The 17,712-nt window shown below is 39.1% G+C and overlaps 1 protein-coding gene across 3 annotated transcripts in view; it reads left to right on the top strand.

Annotated features, from left to right (window-relative positions):
* The window catches only part of nfatc3a (nuclear factor of activated T cells 3a), a 180,491-nt gene that overhangs the window by 64,250 nt on the left and 98,529 nt on the right, over positions 1-17,712 (top strand). For all 3 annotated transcript variants that reach the window (XM_043707036.1, XM_043707037.1, XM_043707038.1), the window contains exon 4: positions 11,089-11,288. In XM_043707036.1, coding sequence (XP_043562971.1) covers positions 11,089-11,288 — 200 coding nt within the window. The remainder of the gene's footprint in view (positions 1-11,088; positions 11,289-17,712) is intronic.

Below are 17,712 nucleotides of genomic sequence, written 5' to 3' on the forward strand. Positions count from 1 at the left end.
AAAGATGTTGTGAAACTTGAAAGGGTTCAGAAAAGATTTACAAGGATGTTGCCAGGGTTGGAGGATTTGAGCTATTGGGAGAGGCTGAACAGGTTGGAGCTGTTTTCCCTGGAGCATCAGAGGTTGAGAGGTGACCTTAGAGGTTTACAAAATTATGAGGGGCATGGATAGGGTAAATAGGCAAAGTCTTTTCCCTGGGATCGGGGAGTCCAGAACTAGAGGGCATAGGTTTAGGGTGAGAGAGGAAAGATATAAAAGAGACCCCAGGGGCAACATTTTCACGCAGAGGGTGGTACGTGTATGGAATGAGCTGCCAGAGGATGTGGTGGAGGCTGGTACAATTGCAACATTTAAGAATCATTTGGATGGGTATATGAATAGGAAGGGATATGGGCCGGCTGCTGGCAGGTGGGACTAGATTGGGTTGGGATATCGGCATGGACGGGTTGGACCGAAGGGTCTGTTTCCATGCTGTACATCTCTATGACTCTACTAGACCTCTCACCCATTCTGCCATTCAGTAGGATCATTGCGAGTTTGACACTCCTCAAGTCCACTTTCTGCCCTTCTTCCCCATAACCCTTGATTTCCCTGCCAATCAAGAATCAATCTATTTCAGCCATAAATTTACACACCATCTTTGCCCCCACAGTTGTGTGTCAAGGAGTTCCAAAGACCCCTCTCCAAATAAAAAAATGTTATAACAACTCTCCTCTTGGCCTTCTATCTTTTACCTTAAATCTATGGCCCCTCTAATAAAGGAAAATTTGTCTTTCTATCCACCCTATCAATGCCCCTTATAACATTATACAGAGGAATCTCGATTAACTGAATGTCAATTATCCGAAGGAAGTCTCGACGTCCCAATAGAAAAATTACATCAAAGTCCACTCAGAAACTCATAAAAATATTTAAGAAATGTTTATAATTTTACTTTTATTACAATAGCTTTCAGGGCTGCTGGCCAAAAGCTGGAAAGTAGAATTAGTGTCATCAGATCATTGATTATCTCAGACACGATAGACCTCCTTCTGCACTATAAATGTCTATGAACCTGCATTAACACTGCAATCATATGCTTCAGAACAACTTTCATTTACATACTTTATATAGTAAAATATTCCAGTGTGTTTTACAATTAGAGGGTTGAAATTGAATAGGAAAGATATTGGAGGAATGAAGAGGATTTAGGTAGCTTTATGGGGAAAGATAGTGTTGATTCAAGATGCAGAAGTTTTTTGATGGTAAAATGAATAGACAAGGAATTGCCTAATACAACAGAATTGGAAGAACAAAGTAGAGATACAGAGCTACAGAAAGAGATAAGGAAAGGTTGTGAAGTTAGTTAATATGTTTTGAGACTTGTGACAGATGAAATTGTGAAGTTTGTGATGAGGAACAGGAGGCTATTGGAGGTCATTGAGGATAGTGTTTTGGTATTAGGATATCATGCCTGTGGGATATGGACAATGAAGCTTTGGATAAATCTTAAGTTTGAGGTGAAATCTGAACCAGTGATGAGGTCATTGTTCTTTACAGGCTGAAAACAAAATGAATGTGAGTCAAGGCAAATGCTGCAGCTCTGGTCAAGTTTTGTCCCCTCTATTCTTGGCAGTTAAAAGTAGAGTAGATGCAAGAAGGGAATATTTAGAATATTCACAGTAGAGTCATAGAGATGTACAGCGCGGAAACAGACCCTTCAGTCCAACTTATCCATGCTGACCAGTTATCCCAACTCAATCTAGTTCCACCTGCCAGCACCCGGCTCATATCCCTCCCAACCCTTCCTATTCATACACCAAACAAATGTTTTACAATTGAGAAGGCACTTAAATTCATTGGCGTGTTTTCTTTCCGCCAGTAAAAACTTTGGTTAGTTGGAACCAGGGCACTGCTCATCTGACTACAAAGCATGACATAGCTCATGTTATTTGTTATGAAGTTCAAGGTGTGTACTGTACCTTTGAGAGAGTGAAAGTTGGCAAACACCTGTCATGTCACAGTGTGCTGGAAAATTGAAAGATGTAACATTTTGGCTGTAACCTAGATACACAATTGTTTTCACAGCCATTTAAATTTAAATCAGTCAGTTTAAATTATGCCCCAAGATAGTAAAACCCAATCAAATTTGAATTTTACCATTTTGGCAACATCGAACCAATGAGATGATCCAGTGTTTGGGATATGAAAAGCGGGCATTTTGGACAGTTAGCCAGAAAGAGCACAACCTACCATTGTCAGACAGACTGTCTGAAAACTTGCTATATAGGTACCTCTTTCGTATTATAAGTCTGTGCAGCAGAAGACCGAAGACGACATGGAGATCTACAAACAGAGGAAGATCAACACTGGGGACGACAGCCACTGTCTGGTTTTGGAAATTAAGTTGCTGTAAATTTAATAGGGGCTTTACTGATCAGTATATTGTTAGAGAGTGGGAGGTAAATAACAAACCTTTAAAAGAGAGTACGCTTAGAGTTGTAAATAATTGTTGTTTAATGTTCATTTTAAAGTTAAAGAATAAAGTTATTTTTCCTTTAAAGAGTGGAATTTTGGTAGTTCTCTGTCAATCATACTTTAACAGATTATGAGGTGAGGTGAGCTTTTCTGTGTGTTTGGTATAATTAGCAGAAGGGTTTACCTCTCTGTCATAATAATTTGGGGGCTTGGGTCCATGATTTTGAAGGTTTGGACAGGTCCAGTCTGATTTTTGGACAGATTTGGAGTAACAGATCCCAGCAGATTTAAACACTTGCCGATTAGTGTCCTAGATCGTTAAGTGAAAACTTGAAATAGACAAGGTGTTTAATTTCGGTTATTTGTGGTTGGTTAAATTAAAAGTGAGAAGAGTGGCTCTTAAAATTGCTAAAGAGGTTCTGGGCTTTGAAGGCAATTCCTTGGCAAATTTGGGAAGTTTAGAAAGAAACGGCCATACTTTTAGAATTAGCAAAGAGGTTAGAATTGGGTTTAACCAAGGACAGAAGTAAAGCTGAAATTGTAAGGGGGTTACTCAAACACTTAGGTGTGTCAGAGAAATAGTAGAGTTAGAAAAACTTAAATTACAAATGAGGAAAATGGAATTAGAAGATCAAGTAAGATGAAAAAGAAAGCGAGAGGGGGGGAAAAAGAGAAGGTTCTTAGCTGAGTGAAGAAAGAGAAAAGAAAGGGAGAGAGAAAAGAAAGGGAAATGGAGGGAGAGTTTGAATTTCAGAAGTTCTGACTTAGTCAGCAAAGTCAAGTTAACAGGATGGAGATGAAAAGAGAAGGCAGCGATACACACAAGTTTGTTAAAACACTACTACATTTTGATGAGAAAGATGTTGACGCCTTTATTTCATTTGAATAATTGGCTAGGCAGATGGAGTGGCCAGAGGACTTGTGGGTAATGCTAGTTCAGACTAAACTGATAGGGAGAATTTGAGGTATTTGCAATGCTGTCAGCTGAGGGGTCAAAAGATTAGGCATGTCAAAAAGGCTATTTTCACTGCTTATGAATTGGTGCCAGCAGCGTTTAGACAGCAGTTCAGAAACATAAAGAAGGAACCACATCAGACTTATGCTGAGTTTGAAAGAATTAACCATAGTAGTTTTGATAGATGGGTGCAGGCCTTAAAATAGATAAGACCTATGAGGCTGTAAGAGATTATTCTGCTGGAGGAGTTTAAAAACTCACTTCCAGAGATGATAAGAATTCACATGGATGAATAGAAAGTTCAAGAAGTGAGAAGAGCAGCAGAGATGGTAGATGAATATGCATTGGTGCATAAGGCAAAGTTTAGCTACCAGCAAGATTTTCATTGGGAGAAGGGGAGATCCTATACGACAAAACAAAGAGTAGGGAACACTGTTAATTGTTTATCACAGGTTAAAAAAAGAAGCCCAAGAGGGTGGAAAGGAGGTGAAAGTCCTCAGGTGTTTCCACTGTGGTAAAGTAGAACCCGTAAAGTCACAGTGCTGGTCGTTAAAGAAAGGCACTGAGAGAAAAGATGTGGTAAAAGAGGCTAAGCCAGTGGCGTTAGTGAAAGTAGCAAAGGAAACCCCAAGACAAGTCGAGGAGCTGCAGGACAGTGCACAGCCAAGGCAGTGGCTAGGTGTGGAGTTAGTGCCTGATCTCTAAAAAGAATTTGCCTCTGTGGGTAGGGTTTAATCAGAAAGAACAGGAGGTGACGGGCAAGAAATTATAATTTTGAGAGATACCTGATCTAACTAGTCTCTAATAATAAGAGATGAATGTATTTGCACTCTTTCTGACTGAGTTTGGTAATTTGTGGGATAGATGGACAGAAATTTAGCATTCTCTGATGTAAAAACAGGTTGGAGTGCCAACTCAAGACAGGGGAAGGAACAGTGGGAGTGATTGACCAGAGTCGAGATTCGAGTGATGCTGGAAAAGCACAGCATCCGAGGAGCAGGAAAATCGACATTTCGGACAAAAGCCCTTCATTCCTGATGAAGAGCTTTTTCCCGAAACATCGATTTTTGCCGCTAATCGAATGCTGCCTGGCTTGCTATGCTTTTCCAGCACCACTCTTAACTCTAATCTTCAGCATCTGCAGTACTCACTTTCGCCCTTACAACAAATACGAGACAATAAAAAATATATGTGAGCATGCTCAGAAAAGGAGTCCGAGAGTATTCCTGAGTGTTATCTTAAAGATACAATCCTAAGATGAAAATGGAGACCACCACAGGTTAGTGCAGAGGAGAAATGGGCAGAAGTGCACCAGACTGCAAGATTGATAGGAAGTGTTATGGGTAGCACATGAACTACCAGTAGGCGGTGACCTAGGTACACAGAAGACTCAGGCTAAAGTACAAAAGCATTTCTATTGGCCTGGAATGCACAAGGATGTGGTTAACTTTTGCCATATGTGTCATAAGTGCCAAATGGTAGATGACCACAGGCAGTAATAAAACCAGCACCTTTGTTGCCAATTCCTGCATTCAAAGAACCTTTCACATGGGTTGTGATTGATTGTGTAGAACTCCTCCCCGAGAACTAAAAGTGGGAACCAGTACTTGCTAACCATAATGGATGTGTCTACCAGATTTCCAGAGGCAATCCCATTGCATAGTATTAAGGCAAAAAGGGTGGTAGAGGAGTTAGTAGCTTTCTTCACGTGGTATAGGCTACCCCGAGAGATTCGGTCAGACCAAGGATCAAATGTTTCTGCAAGGCTGTTTTAAGAAAGTAACAGATAGCTTTGGTATGCAACACTTTAAATCAAGTGCGTATCATCCTGAATTCCGGGGAGCTTTAGAAAAGTGGCATCAGATCCTGAAGACCATGTTAAGAGCGTACTGTCAGGATTACCCGAATGATTGGAATAAAGGTATCCCATTTGTGTTGTTTGCCATTATGATGCCCCAAATGAATCTACTTCAGTTTACTCCCTTTGAGTTAATATTTGGACATGAAGCGAGAGGCATGTTGAAATTAATTATAAAGAAATTATCAGGACCAAAGTCTCAGATCTCACGCTTGGGTTATGTATTGGAGGTGAGGGTGAGGTTAAGTCTGGTAGGTGAGTTAGCTAAACAGCACATGAAGAGGGCACTGTGTAGAAGGTGGCAGATAAAAGTTCCAAAAGTTGTGCATTTTTCCGTGGAGATGACATATTAGTATTGTTACCAGTGATGGGAGATCCCTTCAAAGCCAGGTTTAGTGGTCTCTATCAAATTGAGAAAAGGTTGAGTCAGGTAAACTATCCGGTAAAGCTCCTGGATAGGAAAAAATACTGTTTTGTATATGTCATGTGAATATATTGAAACTTGTTATAATAGAGAGAAGGAAATGGAGAAACAGGTGTGTGTTACTGCCCTGCAGAGTGAGGAATCAAATCCAGATGTTGTGGAGTTTGATGTGCCTCAAAATATGTTAAATAATGAAGTCCTTGAGGAGTGGGATAGATTAGTAAACTATCAGTCTCAGGAGCAAAGAACATAGTTGAAAGGTTTATTGCAGTAATATGAGGACATATGCAGGGAAAAGATGGGGAGGACTAATCTATTATGCTTGAGGTAAACTTACGTAATGCTGATCAGATAAAACAACACCCCTACACGCTTATTCCTTTCAAAGCCACACAGGTCCAGAAGTAAGTGGAGGCGAACCAATACAGAGCGAGTGGAATTTGCTGATAGTGTTAGTTCCCAAACCTGATGGGACTCAATGATTTTATGTGGACTGTCGGAAGGTCAACACCATAACAAAATCGGACTCGTACCCAATACAAAGATTGAAGGATTGTATAGAGAAAGTTGGACAAGCCAGTTACATCGCAAAGTTGGACTTACTGTGTGGTTATTGGCAAGTACCTTTTATCTGAGAAAGTGAAAGTAATTTCTGCATTTGTAACCCCAAACGGGCTGAATCAGTTCAAAGTGATGCCCTTTGGAATGAAGAATGCACCCGCCACATCCCAGAGACTCATAAACAGAGTTGTAGTTGCATTAAGAAACTGTGCAGTTTATCTGGATGATGTAGTGATCTTTAGTGAGACCTGGAAAGATCACATGGTACAGTTGGCAGAGCTCTTTAAACTGAAAGGAAACAGAATTTGCGAAGGCAGAGGTGACATTCTTAGAACGTAACATCAGACATGGAAGGTTGACCCCAAGGAACGCAAAGACGATGGCCATCGAGGAATTTCCACGACCAACCTTGAAGAAAGGGGTGCTGTGAATTTTGGGACTAAGCAGATTCTACCAGAAATTTGTTCTAAGCTTCAGCAGCGTAGTGGCACCATTAATAGATTTGCTGAAGAACACAAACTTTCGGTGGACCGAACAGTGCCAGGAGGCATTTGACATTTTAAAAGTAGTATTAACGACTTTACCAGTTTTAGCTACACCAAACTTCTTGAAACCCTTCAAATTTGCAATCAATGCTAGCGATATAGAAGTTGGAGCTGTACTGGTACAGGAAGATGATGATGGAATTGAACTGCCAGTTGGTAACTTTTCAAAGAACCTCAATACCCACCAGAGAAAATACTCTACAGTCAAAAAGGAATTGTTTAGTTTGGTACTGGCCTTACAACATTTTAATGTTTATGTCATGAAAAATGCGTCGGAGATGGTTGTGTACAATGATCAGAAACCTCTTGCATCTTTGGAACGCTTTAAAGACAAGAATGAGACTATTTGCTTGTAGTCTTATGTTACAGACTTTTAATTTACAATTTGTACATGTTGCGGGTCATAAGAATGTGATAGCACATACGTTATTGTGGAGTTAACAGATAAAGTATAGATAAGATTGAACAGACACCTATATATGTGTGTGTAGAAGTTAATATGAGCTTTGATTAATATTCTATGTATTTCATTGTAATAGGGTTAAGAATTAGAAAACAAAATGAAACCATCTTTTCATTATGATGTTTTTTTTTCTTAAGGGGGGAAGGTGTTATGAAGTTGGAAGTGTGTACTGTATCTTAAGGAGAGAGTGAAAGCTGGCAAGCACCTGACATGTCACAGAGTGTGCTGGAAAATTGAAAGGTGTAACATTTGGCTGTAACCTAGATGCCTCAATTGTTTTCACAGCAGTTCGAATTTATCCAATCAGTTTCAATTATTGCCATTGTAAGACAGACTGCCTGAAAACTCGGTATTTTGCATATGAAAAGTCTTTGCAGCAGAAGACCTGAGATGACCCAGGGAGATCGACAAACAGAGGAAGATCAGCACTGGATACAATAGCAGCTGTCCGGCTTTGAAAATTGAGTTGCTGTAAATTTAATAAGGGTTTTGTTGGATCGGAATATTGTTATAGAGTGGGAGGTAGATAACAAACATGGAAGAGAAAGAAAGCTTAGAGTTCTAAATAGTTGTTGATTAATGTTCATTTTAGAGTTAAGGAATAAAAGTGTTATTTTTTTCTTTAAATAGTGGAATTTAGATCTCTGCCACTCATTTTAACAGATTATGAGGCGAAGTGAGCTTTTCTGTGTGTTTGGTTTAATTAGCAGAAGGGTTTACTGCCATCTCGTATCATAACTTACCTGGGCTCAAGCATCTTTGCTGATCCTTCTTGCTGATTCTAGGTTTTTTTTAATAGACTTGTTTACTGATCCTAAACCTATGCCCAGCTCTGGCCTTAAAGCTGGTTTGCAATGCAGAGTGATGGCAACAGTGAGATTTCAATTCCCGAACTGGCTGAGATCATCTTGAAGTAACCACCTTCTCAAACTGTCCCCTTACCTGAGGTGTCATGACCATCATCATCAGTTGTGTCTTTATACTGACAGAGCAACTTATGGTCCTCACAACCGATACCATTATAGTAGGTTCATTGTATGAGAGTAACTCACTAATCAAAATAAAAATATTTCAAATTTTGTTGATGTCTAGATTGGAGAGAAAGACTTGCTTCATGTTGAACATATTCCCATGTTGTATAAAATGCCCTCCAAGTTAATTTATCCAAAATAGTGTGTTCTGCTTGTCAATTTATGTATAGTTGATGGAAGTTACACTTTGAAGCCAATGCAGTCATAAAGCTGAAGGAGGTTCTGTTTTTCCCCCTTTATATGCTCCTTATTACTATCTAGTAATGCCAGATGAAAAAAAAGGGAGAGGATCAGGCTTAATTATGTTCTCCGCAGATGAATAGGCTGTTGACTCTGAAGTCTAAGCTGATGTATGACAGCTTGAAAGAGAAAGGGTCACTGCCACCTCTTTGGTTTGATTTGCATTCAAACAAACATCACCTTCAGTGGAAACTAGGCCACTACTTCCGGCAATGAATTTTCTATGGAGTGTAAAACCTAGTCATTGCCTTCCAGGACTGGCACAAGTAGGGTTGCTCGTCATTTTCCAACTGTTAGTAGAGCCATCACCGTTCTGTAAAATTCTGGACATTCCGGTATAAAGGGGTGAATTAAAGTGGGCTTTTGAAAAGCTGAAAGTAATTGATAATGAAATTCAGCATTGGACAAAATTGGTAAAATGATATTGGTATTACGACAAGGGGTAAACCCCTCTGTTAAGTTAAACCCGACACACACAAGCTCACCTCGCGCTGTAATCTGGTAAATTTTGAGAGGCAAAGAACTGTCCCAGATGTCACTATTAAAGTAAAACTTAACAATTTTATTCTTTAAGTCCAACAGCGAATATTAAAACCGACAACTATTTACAATTCCTTTCTCTCAAACCTATCTTTTACCTCCTACTCTACAATATTGGTCCGATTAAAAACCCTAATTAAGATTTGCAAAAAGAGTTCAAATTTTAGAACCAGCCAAATGTCGCATCTTCTCTTTGTATCTTCCTCTGTAGATTTTCCTCTGTCGTCTTCAGTAGTCTGATTCACAGGTCTTTCATATGAACAGTGCCTCTGAGAGAGGTATTCGGCAAGCAGTCTATACTTGTTGGTTTTCTTGGCCGTTCTCCCCCTACCTGTTCAAAATGTCCGGTTTTATAACCCAAAACGTCAGATCATTCCATTGGTTTGATGTCATCAAAACACTAAATTCAAATTCGATTGGATTTTGATATCTGGGGCATAATATGAACTGATTGGCCAAACTTGAATTTGTTTTTATTCCATGACAGCACAACTCCAGCTATTTGTTTCAACCATGTGTGTTACATTTTTACCTTGTTCAGGACACTCTGTGCTTTAAGTCAGTCCAAGCTGGCTTCCCCTCTGTATTAAAGATACAGTATACCTCTACACCTTAATGACATTGCACTTACCCATTCAACCCAAATAGGATGTACTGCATAGTTTTATTTTTGTATTGCACAGATTTACATCAAAAATGTGAGGTTTATTTAAATGATAATGGTTCTCTAAAGCTTAATGTCATGTGACAGTGCTACAATATTAAAGTAATTCTTAGCATCCACCCAACTCAAGCATCCTTGGCACAATACTGATTCTGTGTACACAGAAAAATTGGGGAGCAAACAATGAGATGCGAGAACCTTAGCTGGCAAATTTCTGGCTGACAGTTGTTTTCAGTTTCATTTGTGTCATTCTACAGACGTGTTTACACAGAAAGGGGTCTTATAGGGACTTTATAGGGAAGGTAGTTCTGCACCATGTGAGGTTATTTCTTCCTTTTTATGTCCATCCTCAAAGTACTAAAGTAAGTTAACTCCTGAAACTTCAATGGCTATGGATTTTAAAATCTAACACTAAGATCAGGGAATAGGATTAGGCTTTTGGTGTGGTTGAAAATAAACGTTCTTCTTTTTCAACAGGAAATTATTAGTTTGTCTTTGTTACAACTAATAATAGTTTGGAGACAATTTTTCCCATTGCCATTTCTTTTGCCTTGCCCTCACATTTCTCCTGCCTTCTACCCTCTCAAAGAACTTTGCTTTTGTTCTTTTACTCCATCAACGTTCGGTGTACACTAACTTGGAACTTGTTCCATCTTTAAAATTGTCCAGCTCCAATGAAAAGTAATTCGCCTGACATTTTTCTGATTTGCAGTCCATAGATGCTGCCTATGTTACCATCATTTTCTGTTTCTATTTCAGGTTTATTGCATGTCCAGTACTTACTTTTGAAATTTCATTATGTTTGATGCCTTCTTAAATTGCTGTGGTATTTTATTTATTTCCAATAGAATTCAGAAGCACGTAATGGGCAGAAGCCAATGTAATTATAATTTTAAAGTTGCAATGGCAAAACTCCTGAACCTGTGTTACTGTTTCCACATTTGGGCATTGGTACTTAAAAACTGTTGATTACAAATTTCACCATCCTTTTTACAATGTTATGTAAAATTTTGTACAGCATACATTTTTTTATTAGCAGGCAACAGATATTTTGCAATAAACTAGCGTTATAATGATGAGAAGCAATTTCAGTGTTTTTGATATTCCATTGCTGTATTTTGGAATTGTCTTGTTCATGTTCAACAATAAAAAAAAAGTTGATGTTAAGTTATTACTATTTATTTGTTACTGTCTCCTACTTAGTAATCAGGTGTTGCTAAAGGAAAATCTATTGTTTGAAAAACCCCTCCTCTCTGAAGAATCCCTGATTAATCTTTCGGTGCTCATTCTCTATTTTGTTCATAAAATCTTATAGCTTTTGCTTACTGTAAATGTGTTTGTCTTTTGCAGCTTCAAGGTTACAATGAAAAGCCAATCAACCTGCAGATGTTCATTGGTACTGCTGATGACCGCTATTTAAGACCACATGCATTCTACCAGGTGCACAGAATCACTGGCAAGACTGTTGCTACAGCTAGTCAAGAAATTATAGTTACCAGTACAAAGGTTCTTGAAATTCCCCTTCTGCCTGAAAACAATATGACTGCCAGGTAATTAACCAAATCTCTAAATGTATTGGTATTTATCTGTTTGATTTCTCTCCTAAGTCCTTTTATGGTTGACAGATGTAAACCCACTGATGTAATCCCTTAACTGTTCAAGGCATTGAAGCTTACTTAAGTTGATTATTTCTGAGAACAAAACTTCTTTTGAGTCCACCTGGTATAAAGATACAGTTCATAAAATTAAATTTCTCAAAATATTTTTTGCACAAAGTGCAGAGACACATAAGCAGTCAGTTACTGATTCAAAAGAATATTCTAAGGTTTGGTGTCATATATCTTTGATAATTCAGAAAATAAATTGCAGAACATAATGGAGAAAAACATGGTTTATAATGCATTGGGTAGTCTCAAGGTTTTATTCACAACTCCGAGACTTAGAAAATAGATTTCTTAGTTCATATCATTCCATGTAGTTGAGGTCACAGGGAATAAAAGATGAAGAAATGTCATGCTTCAGTAACTAGATTCCAATATGAAGCAAAGATTATAACTGTCCACTACATAACAAATTTGAAAGAGAAACTTGAATGTAACTCTACATTTTTCACTTGAATGCTTGAGGGCATCATCATTATAGGTACTTGACCTTTTGGTGTTCCTTTTACACAAAAGCAACGTATTTGTGACTTATACTACTGATGCTTAATTTTCTTAATTTTTCTTCCATGTTAAGATAAAGTTCTAAATTTTATTCAAAGTAGACCTTTTAAAGATATTTCACCTATTTCCTAGGTTGAAAACATGAAGTATCTGGCATGAATGGGTAGTTGTTTAATACTTGATCAAAATGTGTGAAATATTGAGAAGCTTCTAAAAGCTGGAGATTTTGGGCAAAAAATAGATAGAAGTACAAGTGGTGAGGACCTTTATGAAACTGGTTTCCTAGCATTGAACTATTTGATGTGACTTGCTCTACACTTTTTAAAGAAGAGTACATTTAAACATTCATTCATAATATGAAGTATCTAGTCAGAGGAGATAGCGAGAAGCCTACCATTGGAAAGGTTTGGGACACTGATTCAAGTTGATCATTTACGGAGCAAGTGGTTAGGATTTGCAGTGCACTATGTGAGAGTGTAATGGGGACAGATTGAAACACCGCTTTATAAAGGAAATTGTATAAGCAGTTGAAGAGAGAAAAACGTTTCAGGACTGGAGAAATGATGGGTGTCATTCAAGTTGGGGAAATGAAGGAATGTGCGAGTGATCTGTTGGGGATCCATGCTGTTCTCAGCGACCATGAACAAGAGCTCAGAGGATGAGAAACATAGAAAATAGGGGAGTAGGACATTCAGCCAGTTGAGCATGCTCCATATTCCAAATGATCACTTCACATCAGCAAACTCCATACCCTATTCCCTTTAGTCCTAATAACTCTCCCTGAAAATGTTCAATGCTTTGCCCTCAATTGCTTCTTGTGGCAAAGAATCTCACAGGCTTGGGCCTATTACATTTGGGCCTATTACATTTAATTGCATTATTTAAATCAGTAATATATATATATAAAGATTGCCTGGTACAAAGATTAAGAATATCTTGTGATTCGAAATTAATTTAGATTAGAAGGAGGAGAATCACAGTATTGTAGGAACTAGCGGCATAGGTAGCGCTACGAATGATGTTTTGCCGAGTGTGTTTGGATTCCTGGAGTCCAAATTAAACTGGTAGGGGTTTTACCTGAGACTCCTGGCTTAGAGGTAAGGACGTTATCACTGTGCTAATCTCAACAAGAAAACAGGCTTTACTAGACCTGGTATTGTGTAGCAGATTAAATTGATTAATGACCTCTGAGTGAAGGTGCTGCTAAATAACTGGTCATAGAGTCATAGTGATGTACAGCATGGAAACAGTCTCTTCTGTCCAACTCATCCACGCTGACCAAATATCCTAAATTACTCTAGTCCCATTTGCCAGCACTTTGCTCATATTCCTCCAAACCCTTTCTATTCATAAACCTATCCAGATGCCTTTTAAATATTGTAATTGTACTGGCCTCCATGACTTCCTCTGGCAGCTCATTCCACACATGCATCACCCTCTGCATGAAAAGATTGTCCCTTAGGTCTCTCTCATATCTTTCCCCTCTCACCCTAAACCTATGCCCTCTAGTTCTGGACTCACCCACCCCAGGGAAAAGCTCTTGTCTAGTTATCCTATCTATGCCTCATGATTTTATAAACCTCTATAAAGTTACCCCTCAGCCTCTGATACTCCAGGGAAAACAGCCCCCACCTATTCAGCCTCTCCCTATAGCTCAAATCCTCCAACCTTGGCAACATCCTTGTAAATCTTTTCTGAGCCCTTTCAAATTGCACAACATCCTTAAATTAAATTTTAAATTAAAGTTTGATTAAATTTTTAAAATATAAACCATAAGTACTAAGTTAGCCTGGAGCAGTGTTTATTTTAGAGCAATGAGACAGTGATATTTTCTGGGTCTGTAGATAGTGAAGAAGTAAAGATGGCCTTTAGTAGAGTGATGTGACCTTTCAGTCGGATGTGGGAGATTAGGGAGAGTTTCCATGTTACAGATGATTATGCCTGCAGTAAGTGTCTTTGGTTGCGAATCCTATCAGGTTGCATGGAGCCACATCTAGAGATAGTAAGGAATTTACGGGAGTTAGGGGGGGTGTAATGGATGGCAGTTACAGGAAGGGAGAAAAACTGCAGATACTGTTAGGTAGATGGGTTACCTCCAGAAGAGGTAGGAGAAGGAGGCAGATAGTGCAGGAATCTCTTGTGGCTACCCCCATCTCAAACAATATGCTGTTTAGAAAATGTAGGGGTTGATGGACTCTCAGGGGAATGTAGCACAAACAGTCAAGTTTCTGGTACTGAGACTGGTCCTACTGTTATGAGGGGAAAGTGAGGACCCAAATGTTGAAGAATCAGAGTCAAAAGGTGTGGTGCAGGAAAAACTCAGAAGGTCAGGCAGAATCTGAGGAGCAGGCGAGTTTCAGTTTCAGAATATTCCTGATGAAGAGCTTATGACCGAAAGGTCTACTCTCCTGCTTCTTGGATGCTGCCTGATGTGTGATTTTTCCAGTACCACATTTCTTGCCTCTAGTGTAACAAGGGGTATGTCAGGTTGCAAGCGAACGCTTGTGATAGGGGACTGTATAGTCAGAGGCACAGACAGACAATTCTGTGGTTGACAGAGAAATCAGAATGGTGTGTTGCCTCCCTGGCGCCAGGATCAAGGATATCATAATACGATTGAATTTTTGAGGAGATCTAAGAGTAGTATTTCAAACCTGAGTAAGATTAAATATGAGAAAATGAAAGCAGAGCTAAAGTGAACTGGCAAATTAATTTGAGAAAGAGAGAAATGGAGATGCAGAGGCAGACTTTAAAACTAAAGACTCCAAATAGCGCGTGCGCGCGCACATACAACTTTTTACTGCAATCTTTTGACAGGTTCCACCTTTGCCCTGAACAGGACTATGTTGGAGAGATTATCTGGGGAAGGGGGGTGGTTAGGGTACACCCCTACGTAGAACTGCAGGAAAAGTGTCAGGAGAGAGAGAGTCATTTGGAGACTGGGAGCCCAGGCACATTGATATCCAGGATTGTTCTCGGCAGCATTTCAGTAAGCCAAGTTCACTTTTAATCACTGTAAGCAAAAGACATGAAACACATCTTTAGTATAATGTTTCTTTCGGGACCTTGAGGTCTTCTTTGGATAATTCGAAATTTGGATAATTAATATTCGGATAATAGAGGTTCCTCTGTATAATGTGGGGAAATCGAAAGTCATGCACTTTGGTAGGAAAAATACAGGAACTAAATATTTCTGAAATGGAGAAAGACTACAGAAAGTTTCAAAACAGTGGGATTTGGGAGTCCTCATATATGAATCATAAAAGTAGGGAGGTCTTGATGAAACTGTACAAGACCCTACTCAGGCCGCAGCTGGGATAATGTGAATAGTTTCTGCCCTTAGTCTGAGGAAAGATATACTGCATTGAAAGCGGCATAGAAGGATTGATACCGTAGGCTGATACCAATTATGGAGGGACTGTCTTATGAGGAGAAGTTGAGCAGATTGGGCCTGTACTTGTTGGAAATAGAAATATGAGAGATGGCATTTTTAAAACATGCAAGCTTATGAGAGGACTTGACAGGGTAGATGTGGAAGGGTTGGTTCCCCTTATCAGAGAGTCTGAAACCAGAGGGCATAATCTAAGAATATGGGGTCACACAATGGCGACAGAGGTGAGGAGGACTTTCCTCTCTGAGGATTGTGGATCTGTGGAATTCTTTCCTACAGCTGTTGAGGCTGGGTATTAAGTAAGTTCAAGACTGAGAGATTTTTAATCAGGAAAGAAATTGAGCATTATTGGGGGAAAAAGCAGGAAACTGGAATTGAGGATTCTCAGATCAGCCAAGATCTCACTAAATGACAGAGCAGGTTTGATGGGCTGAATGGCTGACCTCTGTTCCAGTGACTTATGTTTTCTCAATGAAAGAATGCTTCCGCAACCTTTTCCTCAAATTTTGGTAAGATCTGAACAAACTTCAGCAATTCCAGACTTTACTTCAGATTATGATAGGGATTTCCTGATTTAGAACCTTCTTCAGCATCTGGGGTCTTTTTTTTTTTATAAACAGTCTTACTTTGAGATAGTATTTCCCATGTGTGTCATAAAATGCGTGTTATTTCCCCCTCCCTCTGAACTTCAACTTCTGCTCTTGGATTGGAATCAAGAGTATTATTTTATATGTGAGCAGATTCTTGTCTTCAAATTTCTTTAATTGTAATCGAATCTTTGCTAACTCGAGTGACTCACTACTTCTATGTACTTAGACCCTCTGTATTTACATCAGTCCCAGATACTTTGCCAATATTTCAATTATTAGTGCTTACTTAGTTCTGGCAGGCGATTCCACCTTTAAATTACTTGCCAATTTCAGCAGTTACTTCCTGTAAATTTATCAGGGATACCTGTTCCAACTGCAGGACGGTTTTAGCTGTTTCTAGTGCCATTTTACTTAGTACAAGAAATGTGCTTCTGTCTTTTTAGATTAGTATGGGAGCAGGCCCTTCGACCTGACAAGTCCACACTGACCCTCCAAAAAGTAACCCATCCAGACCCATTTCCCCCTATCCTATATTTACTCCTGATTAATGTACCTAACACTATGGGCAATTCAGCATGGCCAGTTCACCTAACTGCACATCTTTGGATTGTGGGAGGAAACTGGAGCACCCGGAGGAAACCCATGCAGACACTGGGAGAATGTGCAGACTCCACACAGACAGTCGCCTGAGGCAGGAATCGAACCTGGGTCCCTGGTGCTGTGAGGCAGCAATGCGAACCACTGAGCCATCATGCCACCCTGTCCCTTGTCCTTTATCACTAACATTAACTCCATTTTCTAACCTTATATTTCCTCATTCAAAAGACCTTCAATTAGCCCTGAACTTTTGTCACAATTTAACTGCGAAGAGGGCAAAAATAATCATTTCCCACTTTGTCACAAACCATCGCAAAATCTGTGAATTCTCAATTAGGCTATCAAGATGACCAATTTGACAGACTGACTGTATTGTTTAGTACAAAAGCAATTTAAGCTACGTTTTATCAGTAGCAGGAAAGTCGCTATTTATTGTAACACACTTCACTTAGATAAAAGAGCAGAGAAAAGAAAGGATTTCTTATCTATCATGATACAGTATAGACTGTGCCTCTTCAAAAGCCCCAAACAAACACACTCAATCGCAATTAAGATGAACAAAAGACAAACACTGTAACATGGATAATACAGGTGGCAAAAAGAATAAATACGGAGGAAATAAAATTAGAAAATCAGAAATCAGATTTCAAGGTAGACTAAATTGTGAGACGACACACTGTTGTCTGAAAAGTGATTGTTTGGGGTGATAGTTGATTGGATGGATCTGTGTCTTGTTGGAATTATTTCATTTAAGCTTTCTTAGCTTTCAGTCTTTTTCCTACAGAGAGAGGATGAGATGACTGCTTTCTGTTTGCAGACTCCGGATGTTTCTTTCTCCTGCTTCAATGCTTAAGCTTTTACCACTCTGTAGCTTAACAAATCAAGAGAGCTGTCATCAGGCAGAATTTCCTTAACTCCACAGACTCTCCGTGCTGCTTAGTCTTGAATTCCCCCTTACATTGACTCAAAAAGCAACATGTGACGCACAATTCAAAAATAGGCAGCACTTGATTTTTAAGGTGCCAGACTCTGCGTATTTTTGTGATCTACCGGTCCAACTTCCATTTCAGTTTAAAATATGTTGCCTCTTACAGTATGGTCTCTACACATTTCCCCACTAGTGACATTAAACAGGTTAGCTTGTAGTGACTGAGTTTGTCACTGTTCTATTTTATTAAAACATTTGCAACTATCCTATCAGCCAAGGAGGATTAAAAGATTATGGCCTTCT

This window comes from Chiloscyllium plagiosum, chromosome 17 (genome assembly GCF_004010195.1).
Source record: "Chiloscyllium plagiosum isolate BGI_BamShark_2017 chromosome 17, ASM401019v2, whole genome shotgun sequence".
Classification (NCBI taxonomy): Eukaryota; Metazoa; Chordata; class Chondrichthyes; order Orectolobiformes; family Hemiscylliidae; genus Chiloscyllium; species Chiloscyllium plagiosum.